A 22,384-nucleotide genomic window follows, 5' to 3' on the forward strand; every position below is an offset into this window, starting at 1 on the left:
CGCGGGGGCTCCGGGGGGCGCGCCGGGGGCTCCTGCCGCCGCTCCTGCCGCTGCTCCTGCTGCTGCTCCTGCTGCTGCTGCTCCCGCCGCCCCCGGCACAGGTACGGCCGCGGCTGGGAGCGGGGGTGCGCCAGGGTGGGACAGCGCCCGGAGGGGACACTGCGGGGGGACAGCGCGGTGCCCGCGGGGCTCCCGGTGCTCACCGTGCCCCGCGTGTCCTGCGGGAGCGCACGGCACTTGGTGCCCGGGGTGTGCCGGGCCCTCCGCGCTCGGGGCGGGAGCGGGTGGCACCGGGCAGCGGGGCTCGCCCCTCGGCCGGGGCACCCGCGAGGTGTTGGTGGCGAGAGAGGGGCCGTGGTGCCCGCGGGGCCGGGATGCTGCCGGGGGGCTGTGCGGTGGAGCGCCGGGCTGTCACCCGGAGCGGAGGTTGTTCTCCATCCTCGCCCCAGCGCCCGGCTGTGGCCGGCAGCGGTGTCCCCTTCCCGGGGTGCCCTCGGCCCCCTCCCGCCCGCTCCTGCCGCGGAGCTGCTGCCTGTCAGGGTGGTGCCTTCGGAGCCGGATCCAGCTCCTGCAGCTGGTGGCGGTTCAAGTGGATAGGCAGCGTGCCAGGGTGGCTTTGGGTTACACGGCTAGAGCTGCTTCAGCGGAGGAAGCAGAGGATGCTGGCACCGAGTACTTGGCCGTCCCTCCCTATCCATCCTTGGGGAAGTGAGTGTGCCCCAAGCCCACGGCTGAGCTCGGCCCCAGCGGCATCAGTGCAGAGCCCGGAGTGCTGTGGTGGAACCTCGGCAAAGCGCGGCTCCTGGGACCAGCCCCTGGGAACAGCCACACTTGTGGCTGGGGCTGGGACCAGCGGGAGGCTGGCAGCTCCCAGGCATCCAGTGCTCCCAGTTCTGCCCATGGTGGTTTACGGGGAGCACGCCAGGCAGCCTGGCCTTTGCCTGAGTGCCCTGGCACCAAAACACTTGCAGAAGGGATGGAAAAACCCCAGTGCTTCGGGGGGAAGGAAGCAGAGAGCCCTGACAGCTGGGGGGGCCCGGCAGTCTCAGTTTCCCCCGGGCAGGTGGGAAGAGCACACTGCAAGAGCCCCGTGCCGGCCAGCCTGGCACGTCCCCAGCCGGCAGCAATGCCACTGCATGGCCAGAGGGGCTGCAGGAGCCCTGGTGGGGAGCAGGCCCCTGCCATGGCCTCTGGGCAAAGCCAGGGCGGGGAAACTCACTCTGACCTCACCTGAAAATTAAGCAAAAAGAAGTGCAAATAAAAGAACTGGGCTGGAAGCGAGGGCGGGGAAACTCACTCTGACCTCACCTGAAAATTAAGCAAAAAGTGCAAATAAAAGAACTGGGCTGGAGGCATGGAGATAGAGGTGCATTGTGAGGGAGATGGTGTGTGCTCCTGTGCTTTGTTGCAGCTGAAGGAATCTCCTGGCCCTGCCGTGCCACAGTCACTCTTGTACTGCCAGGTTCTGCTCTGCAAATGGTCTCAGACTCACATGCTGGCTGGGCACAGGCTGCTGGCTGGTCCCTGCTCCACAGCCAGGACAGCCCCCGGGACAGGCTCTGCCAGCTCTGCTCCCAGAGCAGCGAGGGGACTACTGAGGGGCTGGGCTCCAGGGGTGCCCTTGTGCCTCTCACGCTAATCTGTGGCCAGCCAGGGGCTCAGGCACTGCTGCCAAACCCCTGGCATCAGGGAGTGCCAGAGCCATGTGGGGCCCGTGCTGTTTGCCCATCCCTGTTTGCTGACAGGGTGAGGCTGGCGTATGTGGCACTGGCTGAGCTGGCACTCGCTATGCAGGCGCCATACGTGGAAGCAGAGCTCGTCTTCCCAGGTGAATTTGCAATTACTTCCTCAATGTCAGGTAGCTGAAACCTGCAGCTCTGAAGGCCTGAGCAAGCAATCATCGCTTCTCTGGCATGAAAAGTCACCAGACTTGTTTGTTTCTGGAAGGAGCCGATGGTCGGGCTGCTCTTGTCACCTTTAGAAAGGCATCCAGGGTTGTGACTGGGAACAGCCACACTGCAATTCATCCCACCTGTGGGAAAACTTGTTCCAGGGAGAGGAGGGAGAGGGAAGGCTGCTCCAGCCCCAGGATGGCCCTGGTGGGATGTGAGCCAGGGGAGCCAGGGGCCGTAGCTGCGGGTGGTGTGGTCACTGAGGGTGCAGCTGCCCCAGGAGCTGAGCTGCACAGAGGAGCCGGGCTGGGGGATTGTTCCCCAGTCTGGCTGATCTCTTGAGGGTGGTGTGTCTGTCCTAGAGCCTCAAAGGTGGTGCTGTGACTGTCCCAGAAACACTGCTCTTCATCTCCACACTGGATGGGAACCTCCATGCCGTCAGCAAGAGCACAGGGGACATCAAGTGGACCCTGAAGGATGGTGAGTAGTGACTGGGGGGAATTTCTTACAGCCTAGCTCCTGGAGCATGTTTGGAGTTTGGGAATGCTCCCCTGGCCTGGCTCTTGCTGGATGGGCTCCGGGCTGCCAGTGCCTCCAGCCCTGGGGTGCACTGCCAGCCCTGGCCCCAGGCACAGCTGAGCACGGATGAACATCTGCCACTGGTGTCTCTGTTGGCTCTGAAAGGCAAACGGGCTGCGTGGCTGGGCTGGGTGGCAGTGCCACGCTGGGTAAACAGTGCTGCTGTGCTGTCCCACTCACAGGAGCGCTGCTGATGTGGCCTCTCACTCTCTGTTTCAGATCCCATTCTGCAGGTGCCGGTCTATGTGGCAGAGTGAGTGTCACCCCCGCTGGGCAGTGCAGAGGCTCCCTGATAGCTGATGGAGCAACAGCAGGAAAGGGAACCACAGAGAAATGAAATGCCCAGCCCGTGCTGTGGCATCACCTAACCCTGACCCTGGTGCTGGCACTTGGCACATGGTGATGAGGAGGAGCTGGCACCTGCTGCACAGCCGAGGAGCTCTCAGCTTGACTACACACACCAGCACGGAGAGAAATAGAGGGAAATCCTCCTGATAGCTCAGGGGCAGGCGGGGCAGCAGGAGCTCCTTGAGACAGGCAGGGCATCCACCAGCCTGGGGGTGGGCACTGGGTGGCTGTGGGAAGTCCCAGGACTGACCAGAGTGGGATTTATCTCCTGCCAAATCCAGTGCTGCAGGTGCCCAGGAAAGGTCAAGTCCTGCAGAGACTCACCCCAGAGCAAACTGCTAGAGGGGATTCTGCAGTGTAGCCACTCTGTGTCCCTGGAGGTGCCCAGGGCAGGGGGTAGCTCATGTTTTATCCTTCTCTCGTGCTTTCCAGGCCAGCATTCCTTCCAGACCCCAATGATGGCAGCCTGTATATCCTGGGAGGAAAGAACAAAGAAGGCTTGATGGTCAGTGGGGCTGTGGGCATCCTGTGAGCCCCTGGGGTGCCCTGGGCTGCAGGGGTGACTGTGCCCTGCCCCTGTGTTGCAGAAGCTGCCGTTCACCATCCCGGAGCTGGTGCAGTCCTCGCCGTGCCGCAGCTCGGACGGGGTGCTCTACACGGGTACGGGCACGGGACGGCGCTGCCCGGGGCCCCGGAGCCCTGCAGGGCTCAGCAGGGCCTCAGCGGGAGCTCCGGGGACAGCGGGCTGCAGGGCTTGCAAAGAAGGCATTTTCCTTCTCAGGGAAGAAGCAGGACACCTGGTTCATTGTGGACCCCAAGTCAGGGGAGAAGCAGACCACCCTCTCAACAGAGGCCTGGGACGGTCTGTGCCCATCCAGCCCCCTGCTCTACATCGGACGGACCCGTAAGTGCCCCCAGCGACCACCTGGTGACAGCAAGGGGGCACTGGAGGTGACCTCGTGCCCTGCTCCTGTCCCCAGAGTACGTCATCACCATGTATGACACCAAGTCACGGGAGCTGCGCTGGAATGCCACCTTCTCCGAGTACTCTGCCCCGCTCTGCGAGGAGTCCTACCACTACAGTGAGTGAACTGCAGCAGCCGAGGGAGCCTGGCAGTCACAGCACCCAGCTCCCAGTGCCCACTCACAGCAGGACTCTGGCTGTGCAGGGGCCTGGGGTGACAGTGCCGGGGCCAGCAGGTCTCAGCTGTGCCCAGTGCTGGGGAGCACAGGCAGCAGCCCATGGCCAGTGGCAGAACTGGGGGTGACCAGAGGAGACACAGCCCAGCTGCTGCATCCCTCATCCCCTTGCTCTCTCCAGAAATGGCGCACTTGGCCTCAAGCGGGGACGGGCTGGTGGTGACCCTGGACAAGGAGAGCGGGGAGGTCCTGTGGGCGCAGAACTACGGCTCACCTGTGGTTGGCATCTACCTGTGGCACCAGGACAGCCTGCGCCGCCTCCCCCACCTCAACCTGGCCATGGAGACCCTGCGCTATCTGACCTTCCAGTCACAGGACATCCATGTCCTCAAGTGGAGCTACCAGTCCGTCAAGGACTTCGCCGCCACCAAGACCCAGCTGCTGTAGGTGGTTCCTGAGCGGTGGCAGCCGGTGGCATTCGTGTTCCCCGTGCTCAGCCACCCCGATCCGTGAGGGATGGAGGGTGATGCTTGTCCTTGCCCCGCAGGCCGGCGCTCTACGTGGGAAAGCACACGACCAGTTTCTACGCCGTGACCTCCCTGGTGCACGGCAGCGTGGCGCTGGTGGTGAGTGTCCCCCCGCCCCGCTGCAGCCACCGGCGCGTCCGGCCGCCTGGTGCCCCACGAGCTGCCACGTCCCCAGCCCCAGGGCATCACGCTGGCCAGGATCGACGGCCCCACCACGGACGACGTGACCATGAGGGAGTCCGGGGAGTGCGAGATCATGCCCAGCACGGACGTCAAGTACCCGCAGGGCAGCATCGCCTCACCTCCCAACCAGTGGCTCCTCATAGGTGCGCGGCCGTGGTAGGCACAGACTCACCCATGTCCTGGCTCCAGGTGCTGCCTGGAGGGGAGCACCCCGAGCTGCTGCTGTGCTTTAGGGGCAGTAGGCCGAGCTGCTCTGCCCAGTGGGGTGAATGGGATTAAGGCTGAGTCACCTCAGGCTGTGGTGGTGCTGGTTCGGGATTCCTTTCAGCTCCTCCTTGTCCCCTCCTTCTTGGGACTCATTTCAGTCCCTCCTTTTCCCCTCCCCAAGAGTGACTGCCAGACACCCCGTGCAGGGGTGGGCAGGGACCCTTTGAAGCAGGACTCACAATTACCCATGCTGGGGGTCCCATGAGAAGCAGCCCCCCTACTCCAGGAGAGCCAGGGCTGCTGGCAAGGGATGGATGCTGAAACCAAGAGGTGAACTGAGGGTTGTCTCTGTTCCCCTCCTGCCACAGGGCACCATGAGCTGCCTCCTTTGGTCCACACCACAATGCTGCGAGCCTTCCCAGAGAACCTGAGGAAAACCACGGAAACCATCATCCCCAGGGCTCCTCCCACCAGGACCGTGTTTGACGATGTGAGTGGTGGAGGCTGCTGGCTCACTGAAGGGTCTGTGCTGCTTGGGGTGCGCAGTGGGTCCGCAGCATGGGACAGGACAGGAAGGAAGTCCCAAACCCAATGCCCTGAGGTGTGTGCCTCACCCAGCCCTGGGTGTGTGTTGCAGTTCCTGGCCCCGAGCAGCCCAGAGGAGCCAGCTGTCCGCAGCGAGGGGCAGCTCCAGCCAGAGCCCGCGCCGGGGGAGCAGCTGGAGGTGTACCCCGAGTCTGGCACCTGGGACCTGCTGATGGCTGCTGTCGGCACGGCTCTGCTGGGCGGGGGAGTGCTGGTCCTGCTGCTCACCGTGAGTGCTGGTGGTGGAGGGAGAGCGACAGCGGAGCCCAGCGTGGCTCCCGGCTCTGAGTACTCCCATGGTTTGTGTTCCAGAAACTGCAGCGGCAGCATGTGGCCCAGCAGCAGCAGCTGGAGGAGCAGATTCAGCTCCTGCAGCAGCAGCAGGAGATGCTGCGCTCCAGACGAGTCTCCAGGGAGGGCGTCCCTGAGGAGCCCAGGGAGCTGGAGCTGAGCCAGGGCAGGGCCTCAGAGCCCTCACAGAGCTCCAGCCCCTCTGCCTCCCTGAAGGACTCAGCTAACGGGACAGTCAGCCCAGAGCCAGCTGCCCCAGTGGCTGAGGAAGGTGGGTGCAGGGGGAATGGGCAGGCAGTCGGGGCTTCTGTGCAGAGATGCCAGCACCCAGAGCAGGTGCACGGATGCCCTCAGAGGAGAGGGCTGCAGCCACCTGGGATGGGAAGAGGTGCCAGATCTGCTGCTGGATAAGCGTGGGCTACATAAGAGTAGTAGGGCCCAAGAAATGGCCAGATGAAATGAGTCTGTCCTCTATACAGAACTAATGCTTGGAGGCTGGAAGATGGTGTCTTCTCTCCATTGCAGATGCAGAACCAGACCTGGTTGTAGTTGGGAAAGTTTCTTTTAACCCCAAGGACGTGCTGGGCCATGGAGCTGGAGGAACCTTTGTCTTCAGGTGGGTGACACTGGGTGCCTGCCTCCACTCTGCTCCCTTTCTCCCTGCGAGGCACAGGGATAGCGACAAGGCAGCTCAGGGTGGTGGCCACTGGTTCAGGCACTTTTGAGAACTCACCCCTTTCACCTTCTTCTGGTCTCATCCCACCCATCCTGGAGCTGGGCTCGTGGCCCTTGTTGACCAGGCACTGGGTGCACAGGGCAGGTCCCCCTTGCAGCCCCTCCCTGCCTGCCTGCAGCTGCTCTGGCCCCTCGCACGGTTCCTAGGCTTTGGCTGAGCCCCTTTTCCAGCACTGAACACAGGAAAAGTGAGGGATGTCATTGTCCTACAAAACTGAGACCCTCCATTTCCCGGGTTACACTGGGAGGATCTCTTCCTGTCGGTGATGTGACAAGGCTTTGGGGTGCAGCAGAGTGACCTGTGCTGGGGACCCTGTGGGTGAGCGTGGCTGGGCTCTCTGCACAGGGGGCACTTCGAGGGCCGCAGGGTGGCCGTGAAGCGTCTCCTGCCCGAGTGTGTCCACCTGCTGGACCGCGAGGTGCAGCTGCTCCGGGAGTCGGACGAGCACCCCCACGTCGTGCGCTACTTCTGCACCGAGAGGGACCGGCAGTTCCACTACATCGCCATCGAGCTGTGCTCCGCCACGCTGCAGGAGGTGAGCGGCCACGGGGCTGCTGCTGCGGCCCTGGGAGCCCTGAAAGAGCAGCCTTGGGCACAGGCAGCCTCTGCTGCAGCCCTGGGAGCCCTGCAAACAGCAGCCTTGGGCACAGGCAGCCTCTGCAGGGGCTCCTCTCTGTCACCCCCATCACGCTGGGGTGGGGTGTCTCTCCAGCCAGCTTGCCTTTGCCCAGTACATCTGGCTTAGTTCCTCTCCTCCTGTGTGGTTCCAGTACGTGGAGAGCCCCAGCTTCGAGCGCCGTGGGCTGGACCCGGTGTCCGTGCTGCGCCAGACCATGTCCGGGCTGGCCCACCTGCACTCCCTCAGCATCGGTGAGGGCCAGCAGTCACCTCTGCAGCCTCTCCTCAGCGGATGCTGCAGGGTTTGGGCAGCGTCTGTGGGGGTTTGGGCAGCGTCTGTGGGGGTTTGGGCAGCGTCTGTGGGGGTTTGGGCAGCCTCTGTTGGGGTTTGGACAGTGTCTCTGGGGGTCAGCAGCTCATGGGGCTGTGGCAGAGCCCTGTTTGCTCCAGCCCTGCCAGGTGACACCACACCTGTCACTTGCAGTGCACCGTGACCTGAAGCCCTGTAACATCCTCATCTCTGTCCCGAACCGCCACGGGCAGATCCGTGCTGTCATCTCCGACTTCGGCCTTTGCAAGAAGCTGCAGGGGGGACGACAGAGCTTCAGCCTCCGCTCCGGGATCCCCGGCACTGAGGGCTGGATCGCGCCCGAGGTGCTGCAGGAGGCGCCGAAGGAGAACCCTGTCAGTGAGCCGTGGCCTCCCCTGCCCTGGGTGCTCCTTGGGCCCATTGTGGCACTGTCCCCATGCTGGCACTGGCCTCAGGTCACAATTAAGATGAGAGCTCCATGAGCCAGAGCCAGCCCAGACACAGGCGTTGTGCTCCTTGCCAGGGCTGTCCCCGTCCCCTGCCCTTGTGGGACAGTGCCCAGCTGTGTTCAGCACAGGTGTCTCATGAGGCTCCATTAGTCCTCAGAAATTCAGGGTGGGGGGGTTGGAGGGGCTGAGGGATGCTGCCAAGGTTACGCTTCTCTTCTCTTCAGAATTGGGGATATTCCCACTGGGAGCAGCTGCTGCTGCACTGAGCCTGGGCAGTGCTGGGGCTCATGCTGGTGTCTGTCTGCCTGCTGGTGGGACACCAGCAGCCCCTGCACGTCTGTTGGGCTGTGGAGTCCTGAATTCTGGTGTGCCTCTGGAAACCCCTTCTCTCTTGGGGACTGGGGTGATGGGGCTCCCTGACGCAGGTAGCAGAGCAGGAGCCCCATGTGTTGCATTTTCCAGCAGCTCTGCAGCCAATGACCAATTGTCCACGTGAAAGGACAGAAAAGTGTGAGGTAAAGGTTTCCTTGCCTTTGTCTGAGGGTCCCACATGCCCCTGTGTTTTGCAGACCAGTGCTGTGGACATCTTCTCAGCCGGGTGCATCTTCTACTACGTGGTGTCGGGGGGACAGCACCCCTTTGGGGACAGCCTGCGGCGCCAGGCCAACATCCTGGCAGGCTCCTACCAGCTGAGCTGCCTGCAGGAGGAGGCTCATGGTGAGACCCTGCCCCCTGGCACAGCACCACGGGGAGGCTCCGGGCTGAGGGTGCTGCTGCTCCTGGAGCAGGGGCGAGCTCTCTGCTGCTTTGCTTCACCCCCAGACAAGCTCGTGGCGAGGGAGCTGATTGTGGCGATGATCAGCTCCGAGCCCCAGCACCGGCCCTCGGCCCCCGTGGTCCTTGTGCATCCCTTTTTCTGGAGTCAGGAGAAGCAGCTGCAGTTCTTCCAGGTGAGCCTGTGCTGTCCCACTGGTGTGCACTGAAAAACGTGCTGGAAATGGCTTTGTTTAGGTCAACATGCTCATTGTGAGCTACTCTTAGGAGGGGTGGAGGGGTCTCTGGGTCTCTGTCCCACCTCGTGCAGAGCAAGGGCAGTGCCATACCCACCTCTTGGGCACACAGGACGTCAGTGACCGTGTGGAGAAGGAGCCAGCCGAGGGGCCCATCGTCTCAGCCCTGGAATCGGGCGGACGGGCGGTGGTGAGGACCAACTGGAGGATGCACATCTCCCTCCCGCTGCAGATGGGTGAGCATGGAGGGGCCAGGCTCATCGCTGGGTCCAGTGAAGCTGGTAGGGACTGGGGTTCCAGGGGCTGGTGCTTTTACTGGCCAGCAGGCACCTGCTTGTGCCCAGGAGCCAAAACGCAGGGCAGGTGAAGGTGGCAGCCCTTCCTTGGGAGGCCGCAGTGCAGCAGGGCTGGGGCTGGCACTATGGGGGCTGTGGCAGCCCCCACCCCAGCTGTGCCCCCCTCAATCCGCGTCTCTCCTGTTGCCCCCAGACCTGAGGAAGTTCCGCACCTACAAGGGGGGCTCAGTGCGTGACCTGCTGCGGGCCATGAGGAACAAGGTACGGGCACCCAGCTGCCCTTGGCCCTGCCACCTCCACTGTCCCTGTCCTCTCTCACCTCACCCTCTCTCCTGCAGAAGCACCACTACCACGAGCTGCCGGCCGACGTGCGGGTGGCCCTGGGCTCCGTCCCCGAGGGCTTCGTGCAGTACTTCACCTCCCGCTTCCCGCGGCTGCTGCTGCACACGCACGGGGCCATGCGGGTCTGTGCCCACGAGCGCACCTTCCACCCCTACTACTGCCAGGGCCTGAGGGGCGACGGCGCCTGAGGGCCGCGGGTCATGGCTGAGGGGCGACGGCGCCTGAGGGCCACGGGTCATGGCTGAGGGGCGACGGCGCCTGAGGGCCGCGGGTCATGGCTGAGGGCCACGGGTCATGGCCGAGGGCCGCGGGTCATGGCTGAGGGGCGACGGCGCCTGAGAGCCACAGGCCATGGCTGAGGGGCAGCGGCACCTGAGAGCTGCGGGTCATGGCCGAGGGCTTCAGGTCATGCCTGAGGGGCAGCAGTGCCTGAGGGCCACAGGTCATGGCCGAGGGCTGCGGGTCATGGCCAAGGGCTGTGGCCGCTGCTCCCCGCCCGGGCCCTCTCAGTGTCCTGCTGCCAGGCCAGGTGAGGGCACGAGGCAGCAGAGGTATCACAGTCAGACTCAGGTGTGAAGGCATTTGGGTCAGAAAACAAAGACAACTCAGGTGGACGAAGTGATTGGAGAAGAAAGAGGAGAACACGTTGTGTTTTCACAGCGGGGCCCTGGCACAGCGATGCCCTCAGGCTGCCATCGGCCACAGTGGACATTGACCAGGGACAGGAAGCTTTGTCCCGCTTTGTGGCTTGGGTTCTCTCCTGTGCCAGGGGACGCAGCTCCTTGAGCACACCAGGCCCCCAGTCCTGACACTGGAGCTGCCCCTCAGCCCCACAGGGCTGTGCTCACCAGGCCAGGCTGAGCAGCCGCCCTGGGGCTGGCACCTGCCCGTGGCACCCGGGCTGTGAGGGCACAGCCCTGCCATGAATCTCAGCTGGGCTCAGAACAGGGGTTTGTCCCTTAGGGTCCCCAGCAGCCTGTACCCGTGCCAGGCCTGGTGGCACAGCAGTATGGAACCCCTGGGATCCTTCCCTCAAAGACAGGCCTGTGCCTGCAGCTCCCCCAGCCTCTCCTGCTGCCCAGGGTGGGTGTCCCATGGGTGCTTTGGGTCATGGCAGCCCCATGGGCATGTGTTCCCTGCGAGCCCCAGGGTGGGTGTCCCATGGGTGCTTTGGTTCATGGCAGCCTCCAACACCAACTGAGCCCATGGGCACAGAGAGCCCCACAGCAAACCTCTTCTGTGGAACAGCAATAATTTTGTATAGTCTGATTCCTGTGTGTGCTGGGGTGTGGGATTTCGTTACACAGGTAACAGGGTTTGTACCAAGTTTATTTTCAGAATATATTTATACAAAATGTTATAAAAATTAAAAAATAAAAACTAAAAAGCTTGTCCTGCTTAAAAACAAACTGGCCTGAGAGCATGTCTAGTTGCTGGCAGGGGCAGGAGAGCAGGCAGGTCAGTGGGCTCCTGCTGCCAGAGAGGACTTGTGCTGATTCTTTAGCAATCATTAGCCACGGAGCCAAGGAAGAGGCAAGCCCAGCCCAGGGCTGTCAGTAAGGGTAAGAGGATGCCTCATCCAGAGGGGAAGCCAGAGAGGTGCTGCCCCCTCTCTCAGTAAGGCAAAGGGAAGTGAAACAGCCTGGATACTGTGTCAAACAATCTTTATTCAAGTTATGCAATATACAAAAGTTGAGGTTTCATGGAGTTTCAGTATTAAAAGGCCGATTGCTCAAATCTCACCCTGGGTTTGTTCCATACCTTACCTGAGCTTCTACCAGAGGAAACGAAGCCCAGAGCATGGGCACAGCCATGTACAGACACCTCACGTGCCAGCTCTGCTCTCTCAAGAGCAGGCCCAGGCACCTCAAACGAGAGGACGTGTTTGGAGCTGGGCTTTTGGCTTTGGGAAATTAGAAAAACAGACTAGGTAGGGAATTAAAAAATACACTGTGTTAGGAGCAGGAAGCAAGAAACCTTTGGGCACCAGTCAGTAAACACCACCATTCCCATAGCAGCAGGGGCTTCCTTGCGGCAACGAGCCCATACCCAGGAATGGGAACCCAGCTGGGCCACGGGAGGGAAGCTGCCAGACCTCTCCCTCCACAGCTGCGCAGTTTGGCACAGATGTTGAGTCCGGCAAGAACAAGGTCTAAGAGGAGGATTTCGCCCGGCCCGAGCCAGACTTGGAGCTGAGGAGCTTCTCCACCATGGTGCGGGCGTAGCGCAGGCGGCTGGCCAGCTCCCGGCAGCAGCCGTGCTCCTCGATCAGGCTCAGCTTGTACGTGCGGAAGTCCCGTTTCTCATCTATGTATGTGACAGCAGCCATGAGAGGGCACAGGATGACCTTGGTGTGGTCCTGCGGGGAGAGAACACACGCTCACTGAGCACTGTGCTCCTTGGGCAGCATTTCCTCTGGATGCCATCACAGCAGCAACCCGAGCGTGTGACAAGGTCCCTCTAGAATTCCTTCAGAGTGCAGTAAAGGGCAACAGCTGGCTGCAGCAGCCAGCGTGCTGCTCCAGAGCATAGCCCCTCACGAGTGAGGAGAGTTTGGGGGCCTTGGGTACCAGCACAGACAGCTCCCAGGGCAAAGCCTTGGCTCAGGTCATCCCCTCCTGCCGCCATCCAAGCAGCACCACGTGCAGCCAGAGCCACAGCCCTGCAAAGAGCCTCACCTGGAAGAAGTTGATCTGCACGGTGCCGTTGCTGAGGTGCAGGATGATGGCACTGCGGGTCCGGAACCAGGTGCACAGGTAGGGCAGTCGGGCCAGCTCGTCCCCTTCCCGTGGCGTGATGTTCGCCCCCGCCTTCAGCAAGTGCTCGCTCATGTAATTCCGGAAGTACTTCAGTAGTGTTATCTGCACAAGGGACGGGCTGTGAGCGGCTGAGGGTGACCCCAGGCACGGCAGGCAGAGCACAGGGACTGCCATCACAGTCCCAGACCCTCCTTACATCTTTCAGAGCTTGAAGTGTCACAGCAAAAACTTGTGGAAATCCTCAAAGTTAACTCTGACCGTGACACATCAGACTCGCTTTGCTGAACACTTTGGTACATGCAAGTCATGTGAGCACTTAGATTTCTGTGCAACTGCTCATAAATGAGCCTCAGATAGCATTAGAGCTGCTGGTGTCTGTCCTTGGGCCATGTGTCACCAGCTAGAGGAAAGCCGCAAAGTGCCAGTGGCCTCCGATAAATGTTTCTCCCTGGAACCCACCCTGCCATCAAAGCCTAAGGGTGGCAGGAGTTTCACCACCCCTCAGCCAGGGCTCCTGTCCCCAGGACTGACCTTCTTGTTGAGGGCAGAGGGGTAGGACCTCACGGTGAAGTAGGACTCTGTGTTGTTCTGCTCAATGTACTGCAGGTTGTCCCCATCGTTGTACATGATGAGCCGAGTGGAGTCGTTGAAGAGAACCCCAACGCTGTTGTCACAGAGCTGGTAACCTGCCCAGAAGGGACCCCATGAGACCTCCAATCTCAGGGGACTGCCAGCGGTGGGAAGTACCAAGGCAGATGGTTTATCACCCAGGGATTCCCTGACAGCCACCCTACAAGGCCCTGCCAGGTCTCCTCTTTGGCAGGGTCTGGCTGGCACTTCTCCACCTCTGGATTTGTCATCTCCTTTATTGCATCAGCTGCTTCAAAAACAGCCTCTGCTGCCACCGTGGATCCCTGTGCAGGCTGGGGAGAGCTGAGTCACCTCATGCACAGATACTATTGTCCACGTTAAAGTGGCCAGGGCTGATGGTGAGTGACCACTACTCTGGATTCCTGGGGTATTTGGTAAGGATCCTGGCAGTGGTCTTGGACACACACACACTGGAATATGGCGATTAAAAACCCAGGCCTAGGAAATGCCCCAGCCCAGGCTTCTCCCAGCCCCTCAGGCACGAGGAAAGCCTGAAGCATTGCCACCCACAGCACTTACCGAGTCCGTATTTATCCGAGTAGTCCACCCATTTGCTAACCCAGAAGATGGGAATGCAGGCTGGGTCCTCAGCTTCTTCTGCAGGAAGAAAGCACTTGTTAGGAGACATTTCCCACAGGCTGTGCACCCCACGAGGCCCATGGGCTGCCCCAGGCTCACCTTGCCTCACTGCTACTCTCTCGGAAGGCTTGGCTGCGTTGACTGCAGTCAGCTGCTGCAACATGTCAGCCAGGTGGCAACTGACAGCATCTCCCACCTCCCGCAGCCCCGCCGCTTCCTCCTTGTCCGGCAAGGGCTCCTGGGCAGGGCTGTCCAGTCCTGGGCCAGAGAGAGAACAGTGAGGCATTGCCAGGGTGAGGTTTCCAAAGGCACCAGACTTACACCCTACCCCAGGTACAGGCAACACCTGACACTCAGAACGGCTCATGTTGGAAGGGACCATGGTGGGACATGAGCAGAGTAATTCCAGAGCACAGGACACGTCCAGAGGATTCTGGAATGTCTCCAGTGAGGGAGACTCCACACACTCTCTCTAGACAATCTGTTCAGTGCTTGGGCATTGCACAGGAGAGGAGGTCTTCCTCACGTTCTGGTGGAACCTCCCAGGTGTCACTTTGAGCCCCTTACAGAGCTGAAGCAAATGCAGTGCTTCACCCTGGGCAGAGCAGGGAGAGCCCCCTCACCCACAAATGCTGAGTTTCCACAAGATCAGGAGAAGATGAGAGAGAGGCACACTGAAGGTTGTGCATGCTGCTGGAGGCCGGGCAGGCTCTGCCCACCCCTGCAGCCCTGGCGGGCTCTGCCCAGCCCCGCAGCCCAGCCCCAGCTGGGCACCCACGGGCACCTTTATTGAGCGCGGTCAGCGGCTTGCGCCCGCCGAGCTCCATGCTGCTGGGAGCCAGCGAGAAGCGGGGCGCGATGGTCAGGCAGCTGGTGGGCAGGCGGCTGGGGAGGTAGCCCGAGGTGAAGAACTCGTCGTTCAGCAGCTCGTCGATGGTCGGGCGCGTGGCGGGGTCCGACCTCAGCATCTTCTGGATGAGGTTTGCGGCCACAGGGTTGATGTGCTGAGGGACAGGCGGAGTTTAGAGACGGGTCAGGGGACAATGGGTGCTAGTGACAAATGAACAGGTTTGCAGCTCCACCTGGAGCAGAGCCCCAGTGCTGCATCAGGCAAGCAGGACACAAGCCAGGCAAGCAGAATTGGGTGTTCTGGATGAGGTTTGCGGCCACAGGGTTGATGTGCTGAGGGACAGGCGGAGTTTAGAGACGGGTCAGGGGACAATGGGTGCTAGTGACAAATGAACAGGTTTGCAGCTCCACCTGGAGCAGAGCCCCAGTGCTGCATCAGGCAAGCAGGACACAAGGCTGGGCAAGCAGAATTGGATAGCCCAGAGAACTGGCTCCTAACAGCACCCAAAGCCTGAGGTCAAATGACTTGAGCAACACCAACTCATCAGCAGTGGGATGAGCTGGGGACCTGGCTCAGGCCTCATGGATTGCCCATGTCCATTCACCCCTACACACCAACAGCCCAGCTCAGATTTTTGCTGGACTGGGGGGCAGGGAGCTGCTGGCTCCCCACAAGGCTCACGCCACCCCAGCCTGAACCAGCCCCCCAGCACTGAGAGCCCCTGCCCTGCTGTGGGAGAGCCCACGGAGTGCCAGACACAGGGGCTGCAGCAGGAGGCTCACCAAGCTCACTGTGAGCCAAACAGAAGCTCCACGGGAAGCAGCATACCTTGGGGATGGTGTACTCGTTCTTCTTGATCCGGATGTACGTATCCTTTAGACAAGAGGTCTCAAAAGGCGGTTTCCCCACCAGAAGAGTGTACCTGGGCATTCCCAGACAAAAGGGTGTCAGTTTTGCAAAAGAGTGCATAGGAACGACCATGTCCTAAGCACACCCAGGGGCTTTCCTGGCAAAGGGAACATGCTTAGCATTGGACACACTGACAGCTATGTGTACTGCGCCTGGATACTGTCCCTGGAAAGGGAAGCTGGGATCTAGCACCCTGCAGGGAAAGTTTCAGTTGGGGAAGGTCGGGAGATGCCTGGCAGCAGGACTCAGCACTGTGGCAACAGTGACTTGGAGCTTTGGATCACACTGAAGCTCAGAGAGGCCAAGGAGACCAGAACCACAGGGATTGCCCATGTCCACGGCCTCTGGAAGGCAGTTTAACTCACATGATGCAGCCTATGGACCAGATGTCCACCTCGAAGCTGTGCCCCTTCTTGCCCAGCACCTCTGGGGCGATGTAGTTGGGTGTCCCACATAGGGTCTTCTTGCGCTCCCCATCGTACTCTACCTTGGTGGCCAGGCCAAAGTCGCCTGGAGGGACAGGGAGACGGGATATGAGCAGGACGTCCTGACTGGCTGGTGCCTGGGCTGGGGTCCCTGCCACTTACCGATCTTCACCTCCATGTCGTCGCTGAGGAAGAGGTTGCCCAGCTTGAGGTCGCGGTGGATGACGCGGTGGCTGTGCAGGTACTGGCAGCCCAGGATGGTCTGCCGCAGGTAGTACCGCACCTCGGGCTCGCTCAGCGCCTTCCGCCGCTTGTGCAGCTCCAGCAGCGACTGCGGGGGACGGGCGGTCAGTACCGGGGCGGGGGTCGCGGGACAGGGACGGGCTCAGCGGGGCAGGACGCGGGGAAGGGGACAGCCGCACCCGGGGACACCGACACCCGCCCCCCGGCCCCTCACCCTGCGGCGGCACAGCTCCAGCACGACGTAGACAAAGTCGTCGTCCTCGAAGAATCCCTGGAAGCCGACGACGTGGCGGTGGGAGAGGCTGCGGTGGATGGCGATCTCCATGGACATCTTCTCCTTCTGGTGCGGCTTCACCAGCAGCGACTTGGGCACCACCTTGCCCGCGAACACCTCGCGGCTCTCGGCCTCGGCCAGCTCGTAGCACCGCGCGAAGCCGCCCTTGCCCAGGAACCGCCCGCGCACGAAGCTGCGCCGGGTGCGCGGGTCCACCAGCACCTTCGGCACCTCCTTGCCCGCCGCCGCCGCCGCCGCCGCCCGGGCCGGCTCCGCCAGCGCCGCCGGCCGCGCCGCCTTCCCGCCCGGCGCGCTCATGCTGGTCCGCTGGGCACCGCGGGGCCCGGCTCCCTGCCCCAAACCGCCGGGCGAGCGGCGCCTCCCGGTGCGGCTGTGCGGGCCGGGTACCGATGGAGCCGGGGGTGCCGGGTCCCGGTGCAACTGGGGGTCCCGGTACTGGTGGAGGTGAGGGTACCGAGTCCCTGTCCCGGCAGGTCCCGGTGCCGGTGCAGCTGTGGGTGTCGGTGCTGGTGGTACCGAGTCCCGGTGCAGCTGGGGGTGTCGGTGCAGGTGGTACCGCGTCCCGGTGCCGGTGCAGCTGTGGGTGTCGGTGCTGGTGGCACCGAGTCCCGGTGCCGGTGCAGCGGCGGGGCGGCCGGGCTGAGCTCTCTCGCTCGGTGCGGCCGCGATTCAAAGGCGGCGCCGGGGCCGTTACCGCGCGCGGCCGCTCCCCATTGGCCGCACGATTTAAAATCCACGCGCCGCGCGGGGCTCCATGGGAGCCGGGACAGGCACGCGCCCGCGGGGGCGGGGCCGGGCGCGCGGCCGCGCGCGCTCCCGCCGGCCCCTCACACACACAGGCGGGGCGCGCTCCCGCTGCCCGGGCGCGGCCCCGCGGGACCCCCGAGCGCGGGCACGAGGCGCTCCCCCAAGGACATTCCCCTGGGATGCGCAGCCGGCCTGGATCTTCCCGGGGCTTCCGTGTCCTGGCGGTTCCCAGCGGTACGCGGGAACCGGCCTTGGGCCGGTTCTATAACACAGACACCCCCACGCTGCTGCCCGTCGGGTGACAGTGTGGCGGTTCTGAGGGGCTGCCCTGACCTCACTGCCCCTGTCCCCCTCACGCCAGCGTCTCCAGCACTCCCGGTGCTGGCTCCTGCGCCCCCCTTGCCAGGAGAAGTGACCCTGAGATGCGCCCATGCCTTCACTCCACCACCAGTGACAAATGACAAGTGACAAGCACACAGCAGGGGCAGCAGCAGCGCCCCAGCCCAGGCACTGCTCTGTGCTCCCTGGTGCCATGGGCTGAGGGGATTAACACCGTCTGCCTCCCTTCCCCATCAGCAGAAGCTGTTTCTTTCAGCGCTGGCTAACAAAGCACAGATGTTAGTGGCCAGCACAGTGCGTTTGCCCGGCAGGCTGAGCCGATGCCCCTGGCCCAACCTCACCCACAGGCACGGGCCATCCGTGCCAGGGTGTCCTGGAGAGCCCAGCACGGACAGGGCCAGGAGCCCTGCAGGTCACCACAGCCACAGCTCGAGGGCCATTCCCACCACAAAATCCCCGCTGGGGGATTCTGCTGCCCACACAGCAGGCACGGTCCCCGCTGGCCAGGTGCCTGAGAGATTTCCCCACACAGCCCTGGCAGGCCCCTCACTCCTCACGCCGAGCCACCAGCAGCACAGGCAGGCAGGGTGTGCTCCCAGGGACCCTGAACCTCCCCAAATCCAGCAGCACACCCTGCCCGTCCTGGCCAGCAACGCCGAGCAAAGCACGCAGGGATCAATGAAGCCACACAGCAACATGGGGTTAGAAGTGCTCAGTGTTTGTACAGATTCCTGACAGAAGACATTCCCCTCCCTGCAGGATATGCTTCCCCACTCCTGCAGCTCCTCAGGCTACAGACACAGCCTCCTGTGTCATGTTACTGCACCACGCTGGATGGAAGGCTGCCTGCAGAGCTGGGACACTGACACTCCATCTTCCCAGAACTGGCAGAGGCGGAGAGCTGAGCCCAGGTCAGAGGGATGCTTCAGAGGCAGGAGGAGAAAGTGGCCAGTGTAAGGAATGTTAACAATGCTGGGTGTTAGGGGTCCTCAGTGGTGGCTTGGTTTTAGGCCCTGCCAGAGGCCACCTTAACAAAGACAACAAAAGAGGTTTTAATTAAGGCAGAAGAGTCAGCTCAGACAGCTAGAAGGAAGAGCAGGCCAAGAAAAATGTTATTGCAGTGTCACATCCCTTCATGCACTACAGCTCTGCCCTCAGGTGGTTGTGGAAATTCATCACTCAGACTTTTCCAGCTGCCATCCCACTCCCAAACTCTTATCCCTCTCCCACTCCTCTGCCATCCCACTCCCAACTCATACCCCTTCTCCCACTCCTCTCCCAGCTGCTGTGGCTGCTGATCAAGCGATCCCAGTGAAACACATGATGTGGTGTCAAAACTTTGAGGTGACAACACAGCAACACAGCACAGACACCCCTGCTCCTGGCAGACACTGCCAGAGACACCCTTTGAGGTGACAACACAGCAACACAGCACAGACACCCCGCTCCTGGCAGACACTGCCAGAGACTTGCAGCAAAGCAGTGCTCTGAACTCCTGACTTGCAGGAAATCTCACAAGAAGCCCCAAACCTGTCTGTGACAGAGGAGGCCTCTCGGGCTCCTCAGAGGGAGCAAGCAGCTGTTTCAGGCTGTACTACATGCTGTAACACACAGGAGAGCCAGAACATCCTGGAGCAGCCACAGAGCAAGGGACTGTGGCTCATGCCCAGGCACAGCAGGAACCTCAGCCTTGATTTGAAGAGTCACGAGTCACTTGAACAACTGAAGAGGCTTTAATTTATGTACAGTAAAAATACAAACCAGTCAGTGTTTTACATGGGATGTACAGCAGCTACTACACACGTTAGTACTCACACGGCTATTTGCTACTAAGGTGTATCAGCATTTGCTACACAGATCAGCTGAGGCTCAGGGGCTGCTCATCCACACCTACCACACACCTAATACCTGTCCTGGCCCCAGCTGCTACACTACAACACGCAGGAGCCCCAGTTTAAACCCTAGAGCAGGACTGTGCTAAGCTTTAACAGAGCCCAACCAGAGCAGGCACACTGGTGTGCAGCCACTTGTCTGTACTCAGGCACACGAGCATCAGATGCCTCCAACTTTCAGAGCTGCTCTCAGCAAGAACTGTTCATGCTCTACTACATGTCCAAAATTAAATCTTCACTCTTTCTAAGAAGTCTGAGTGTCATTCTTAAGTTTCATAATCCAGAAAAGCATAGAAGAGCTTTCTGCAAATGCAGACACTGGGTAATAAATGGGAACATTTGCAGCATTCTCTCAACTTTAATTACCCACTTTCTGCTGCACTGAATTCTGTGAGTGACATGGCAATCCTCTTTTCAAAGGCCTTTGGCTCTTTAAGGTCTGTGATGTTCAGGAAGTGGCACTGACCCCAAGAACACTAGCACTGACCCGAAGAACACTGATGCCAGTGTGCTTCAGGAGCTAAAAGCTAAGGAAGATCCTGTCAGGCACAGAAAGACAGTGTCAGTGTCAGCCAAACCTCCTAAAGCCAACAGCAGGATGAGGTACCCCTGGAGAGAATCCCAGGGAGAAAAGGAAGAGGCCAGGCACCTCACATGCAGGCCCATGGGCAGCAAGTATTGTGCCAGAGGAAAGGCTGGCTCTAAGGAACCCTGCTAAGTGCCCAGAGCACAGCCAGAACAGCCCTGCTGGGCTGGAGACTGCGCCTAGCAAACCTACGCCTAGCTTTGGGTTAGGACAGAACTGAGCAGCAGGCTGAGGCTGCAGAGCACGTGTCAGCCCTGCCTCGCTCCCCAAGGCAGGCGTTCAGCCTTCCCAGCTCCAGAACATTCAGGGGCACAACTCAGACAACGTGGAATGGAGTACAGGACGAGCACACAGAGTTTGAACAGGACACAGCAGCTTTCAGCAGGGACTGCTCGGCCAGGCACGCACAGAGGTGCTCAGGGCTCTGGCCTCACTGGACAGCAGCCCCCTGCCCACCCCCAGAACGCTCCTGTGTGCCTGGACACGGCAAATGGGCTACTAGACCTGAGTGAGTGGCAAGAACTTCTGGTAGTAGCTCTTGGTAACGTCAATCATGAGTTCCTGGGTGCATTCCGGGAGCTCCCCAGAGAAGAGTCCTGGAAGAAGAACAGCAGCACAGCCATCAGTCACGGTGTACCCCCTGTGCACCATGCACTAAAACAAGTTAGAACTGTTACTTTTCAGTGCAGCAAGTAACCAATACCTTTATCCTTAGGCACTAAATGCTAATGGGCACATTTGTTATAGAAATCCCATTTAAAATAAGAATATCCATGTTATCTGCAGTTTTGTGCAAGGGAAGATAGAGGGAGCATACCTGGGCAGCCTGAGAAGACAGTGAAAGGTGGAACTACGGTTTCAGGAGGGAGTACTGTGTTGTCTAAGATTTTGCAGCAGTCTTTCAAAACACATCTACGTCCCTAAAACAGAGAACAGGAGAAGTATTCACAACACTAGAAACATGAGGTTTTCTTATTATCACTGATATGTTACCTAAATTTCAAGATTAATTGCTCAAAACATATCCTTTATAAGAGATCACAAGCATAAATCTTTACCCTGACTGAATGCTCCTCCCAACAGAATTAACTTTTCTTTTTGAGGAAAAATGCCTGCCTGCTTTCAACTAGCACAGGTACAACTGCACACTAACATGTCAATGTTCAAACTGGCACCAAAAACCTGAGTCAAGCGGTACCAGCAAGGCCTCCTCTACCTCAGCACAGAGTAGCCTTGACTATTTGGTCTTATTTACACAGAAACACAATTCCACTTGTACTCTGTGGCCAGGCTGCCTTCCCCAGGCGATCCCATTAGCCACAGGGACAGCACTTGGGATGGATTTTGCAGCCAGCAGCAGCTGAACACGCTGTCCTCAGAAAAGCCAACCTGAAAGCTCAGCTTCCTGCAGAGAAGGACGAGGAGCAGACAGGAACAGCACAGAAACAGTGAGCCTGCTCCAGCCTGCTGCTGCAGACACCTCTCAGCTGCTGTCGCAAGGAGTTCACAAGCAGCCAGGAGAAATATTTTCACAGTAAATACAGAAATGGCACTCACAATGACACAGTTCTTGCCTATGTGCACATAGGAGCCGATCTGGGCCGCGTTGACAACACAGTCCTCTTCTATGAAGACATGGTCACCAATGTGCAGAGGGAAGAAAGCCACCCTGCAACAGGAGAGCATCAGTATGTGTCCAACAAACAAACTGGCACTGCTAGACCGAGAATCACCCTGTGGAGCCTCCTGTCCCCAGATGGATTAACAGAGGTGGATCTGGTGCTAAGGGAAATAGAACAGCTTCTGGGTTTCTCTTCTCTAAAGGATGGCCCAAATGAGAAGGAGGATGTTGTGAATAAATGCACAGAAACTGAAACATGCTGTCCACATTGGTATTCTAATCTACCCCTTTCCATCCATCAGAGGGTTAGAACACCAACCCTCAAGGCACAGCTCAGCATTGAGGAACAAGCAGGTTTGAGAGATGTATCTCTGCAACTTGCTGCAAAAGGAACAGAGCTCTCTGAACACAAGGCTCAGTCAAGCTGTCAGATTTTCCAGGTATCTCCCTACAGGAAGGGCCCCCTACCCTTTGCTGAACTTCTTGAAGGGCGGCCTGATGACGCTGCGGCTCTTCACCACGCAGTGCCGCCCCACGCGCACGTTGGCCAGGTCCCCGCGGATGATGCAGTCGTTCATGACGATGGTCTGCAGGAGGACACACAGCTAGACCCGCTCCCTGCTCCCTCTGCCCCTGCCGAGGCCTGCCCACTCCAGCAAGAGTCCCGTACTTCAGGCATTCTTTCCGTCAAAAGAAAAGTGACAACAAAGCAAAAGTGCAGGGGGTTGGAGCCGCCAGCTGTGCTCCTGGTCGTGCCAGTGAGCACTACAGAGCCCGGCGGAGGCACAGAAAGGGCGGTGCTGCTCACCTTGCCGTTCAGGACGATGTTCTGGCTGCCGCACAGCACGGACTGCCGGCTCACCTTGTTGCCGGAGGCCTGCGGGGAGAACGGGCGGTCACGGCGGGTGTCCCGAGCCCCGCCGCCCCCGGCGAGCCCGGCCGGGCCCCGCGGCCCCCCGGCCCCGCGGTGCCCCC

General features: G+C 60.4%; 3 protein-coding genes and 1 long non-coding RNA gene across 4 annotated transcripts in view; 2 read left to right on the forward strand and 2 right to left on the reverse strand.

Annotated features, from left to right (window-relative positions):
* Positions 1-26: 26 nt before the first annotated feature.
* On the forward strand, positions 27-10,652 carry ERN2 (endoplasmic reticulum to nucleus signaling 2; the record flags this gene model as incomplete). The annotated part of the gene is made up of 22 exons (XM_039731828.1): positions 27-101; positions 2,255-2,372; positions 2,691-2,724; positions 3,252-3,324; positions 3,407-3,479; positions 3,601-3,723; positions 3,800-3,901; positions 4,141-4,402; positions 4,507-4,585; positions 4,662-4,812; positions 5,245-5,366; positions 5,514-5,690; positions 5,774-6,023; positions 6,278-6,368; positions 6,834-7,023; positions 7,259-7,358; positions 7,591-7,790; positions 8,435-8,582; positions 8,688-8,815; positions 8,988-9,111; positions 9,365-9,432; positions 9,510-10,652. Coding segments are annotated over 22 exons (2,880 nt in total), but the record flags the coding sequence as incomplete, so codon positions are not given.
* Positions 10,653-10,663: 11 nt separating this feature from the next.
* PLK1 (polo like kinase 1) lies at positions 10,664-16,802 on the reverse strand. The gene is made up of 10 exons (XM_039731851.1): positions 16,144-16,802; positions 15,849-16,017; positions 15,627-15,771; positions 15,181-15,274; positions 14,287-14,506; positions 13,602-13,760; positions 13,443-13,520; positions 12,804-12,958; positions 12,192-12,374; positions 10,664-11,872 (listed from the first exon to the last, which is right to left on the reverse strand). Exons 1-10 carry the CDS (start codon positions 16,519-16,521, stop codon positions 11,666-11,668), a joined length of 1,788 nt encoding a protein of 595 aa, XP_039587785.1. The 5' UTR covers positions 16,522-16,802; the 3' UTR covers positions 10,664-11,665.
* A 1,205-nt stretch (positions 16,803-18,007) lies between these two features.
* Positions 18,008-22,384, reverse strand: part of DCTN5 (dynactin subunit 5) — a 4,527-nt gene continuing 150 nt past the window's right edge. Inside the window, exons 2-7 of the mRNA XM_039732199.1 lie at positions 22,218-22,286; positions 21,878-21,996; positions 21,346-21,457; positions 20,606-20,708; positions 20,293-20,384; positions 18,008-18,337 (exon numbers count right to left, since the gene is read on the reverse strand). Of these exons, the coding sequence (XP_039588133.1) occupies positions 18,317-18,337; positions 20,293-20,384; positions 20,606-20,708; positions 21,346-21,457; positions 21,878-21,996; positions 22,218-22,286 (516 nt within the window). The 3' untranslated portion in view covers positions 18,008-18,316. The remainder of the gene's footprint in view (positions 18,338-20,292; positions 20,385-20,605; positions 20,709-21,345; positions 21,458-21,877; positions 21,997-22,217; positions 22,287-22,384) is intronic.
* LOC120513112 lies at positions 18,349-19,196 on the forward strand. The gene is made up of 2 exons (XR_005630202.1): positions 18,349-18,654; positions 18,723-19,196. It is a non-coding gene; the product is annotated as an uncharacterized LOC120513112 (long non-coding RNA).

This window comes from Passer montanus, unplaced genomic scaffold, assembly GCF_014805655.1.
Source record: "Passer montanus isolate IOZ18808 unplaced genomic scaffold, ASM1480565v1 scaffold8, whole genome shotgun sequence".
NCBI lineage: Eukaryota > Metazoa > Chordata > Aves > Passeriformes > Passeridae > Passer > Passer montanus.

Coding starts and splice junctions, on each gene's coding strand:
- PLK1 (XM_039731851.1), bottom strand. CDS start 16,521: ATGAGCGCGCCGGGCGGGAAGGCGGCGCGGCCGGCGGCGCTGGCGGAG. Junction 12,375..12,803: donor CCTCTGCCCTCAACAAGAAG/GTCAGTCCTGGG, acceptor TCCCTTGTGCAG/ATAACACTACTGAAGTACTT. Junction 11,873..12,191: donor TGCAGATCAACTTCTTCCAG/GTGAGGCTCTTT, acceptor CTCTCCCCGCAG/GACCACACCAAGGTCATCCT.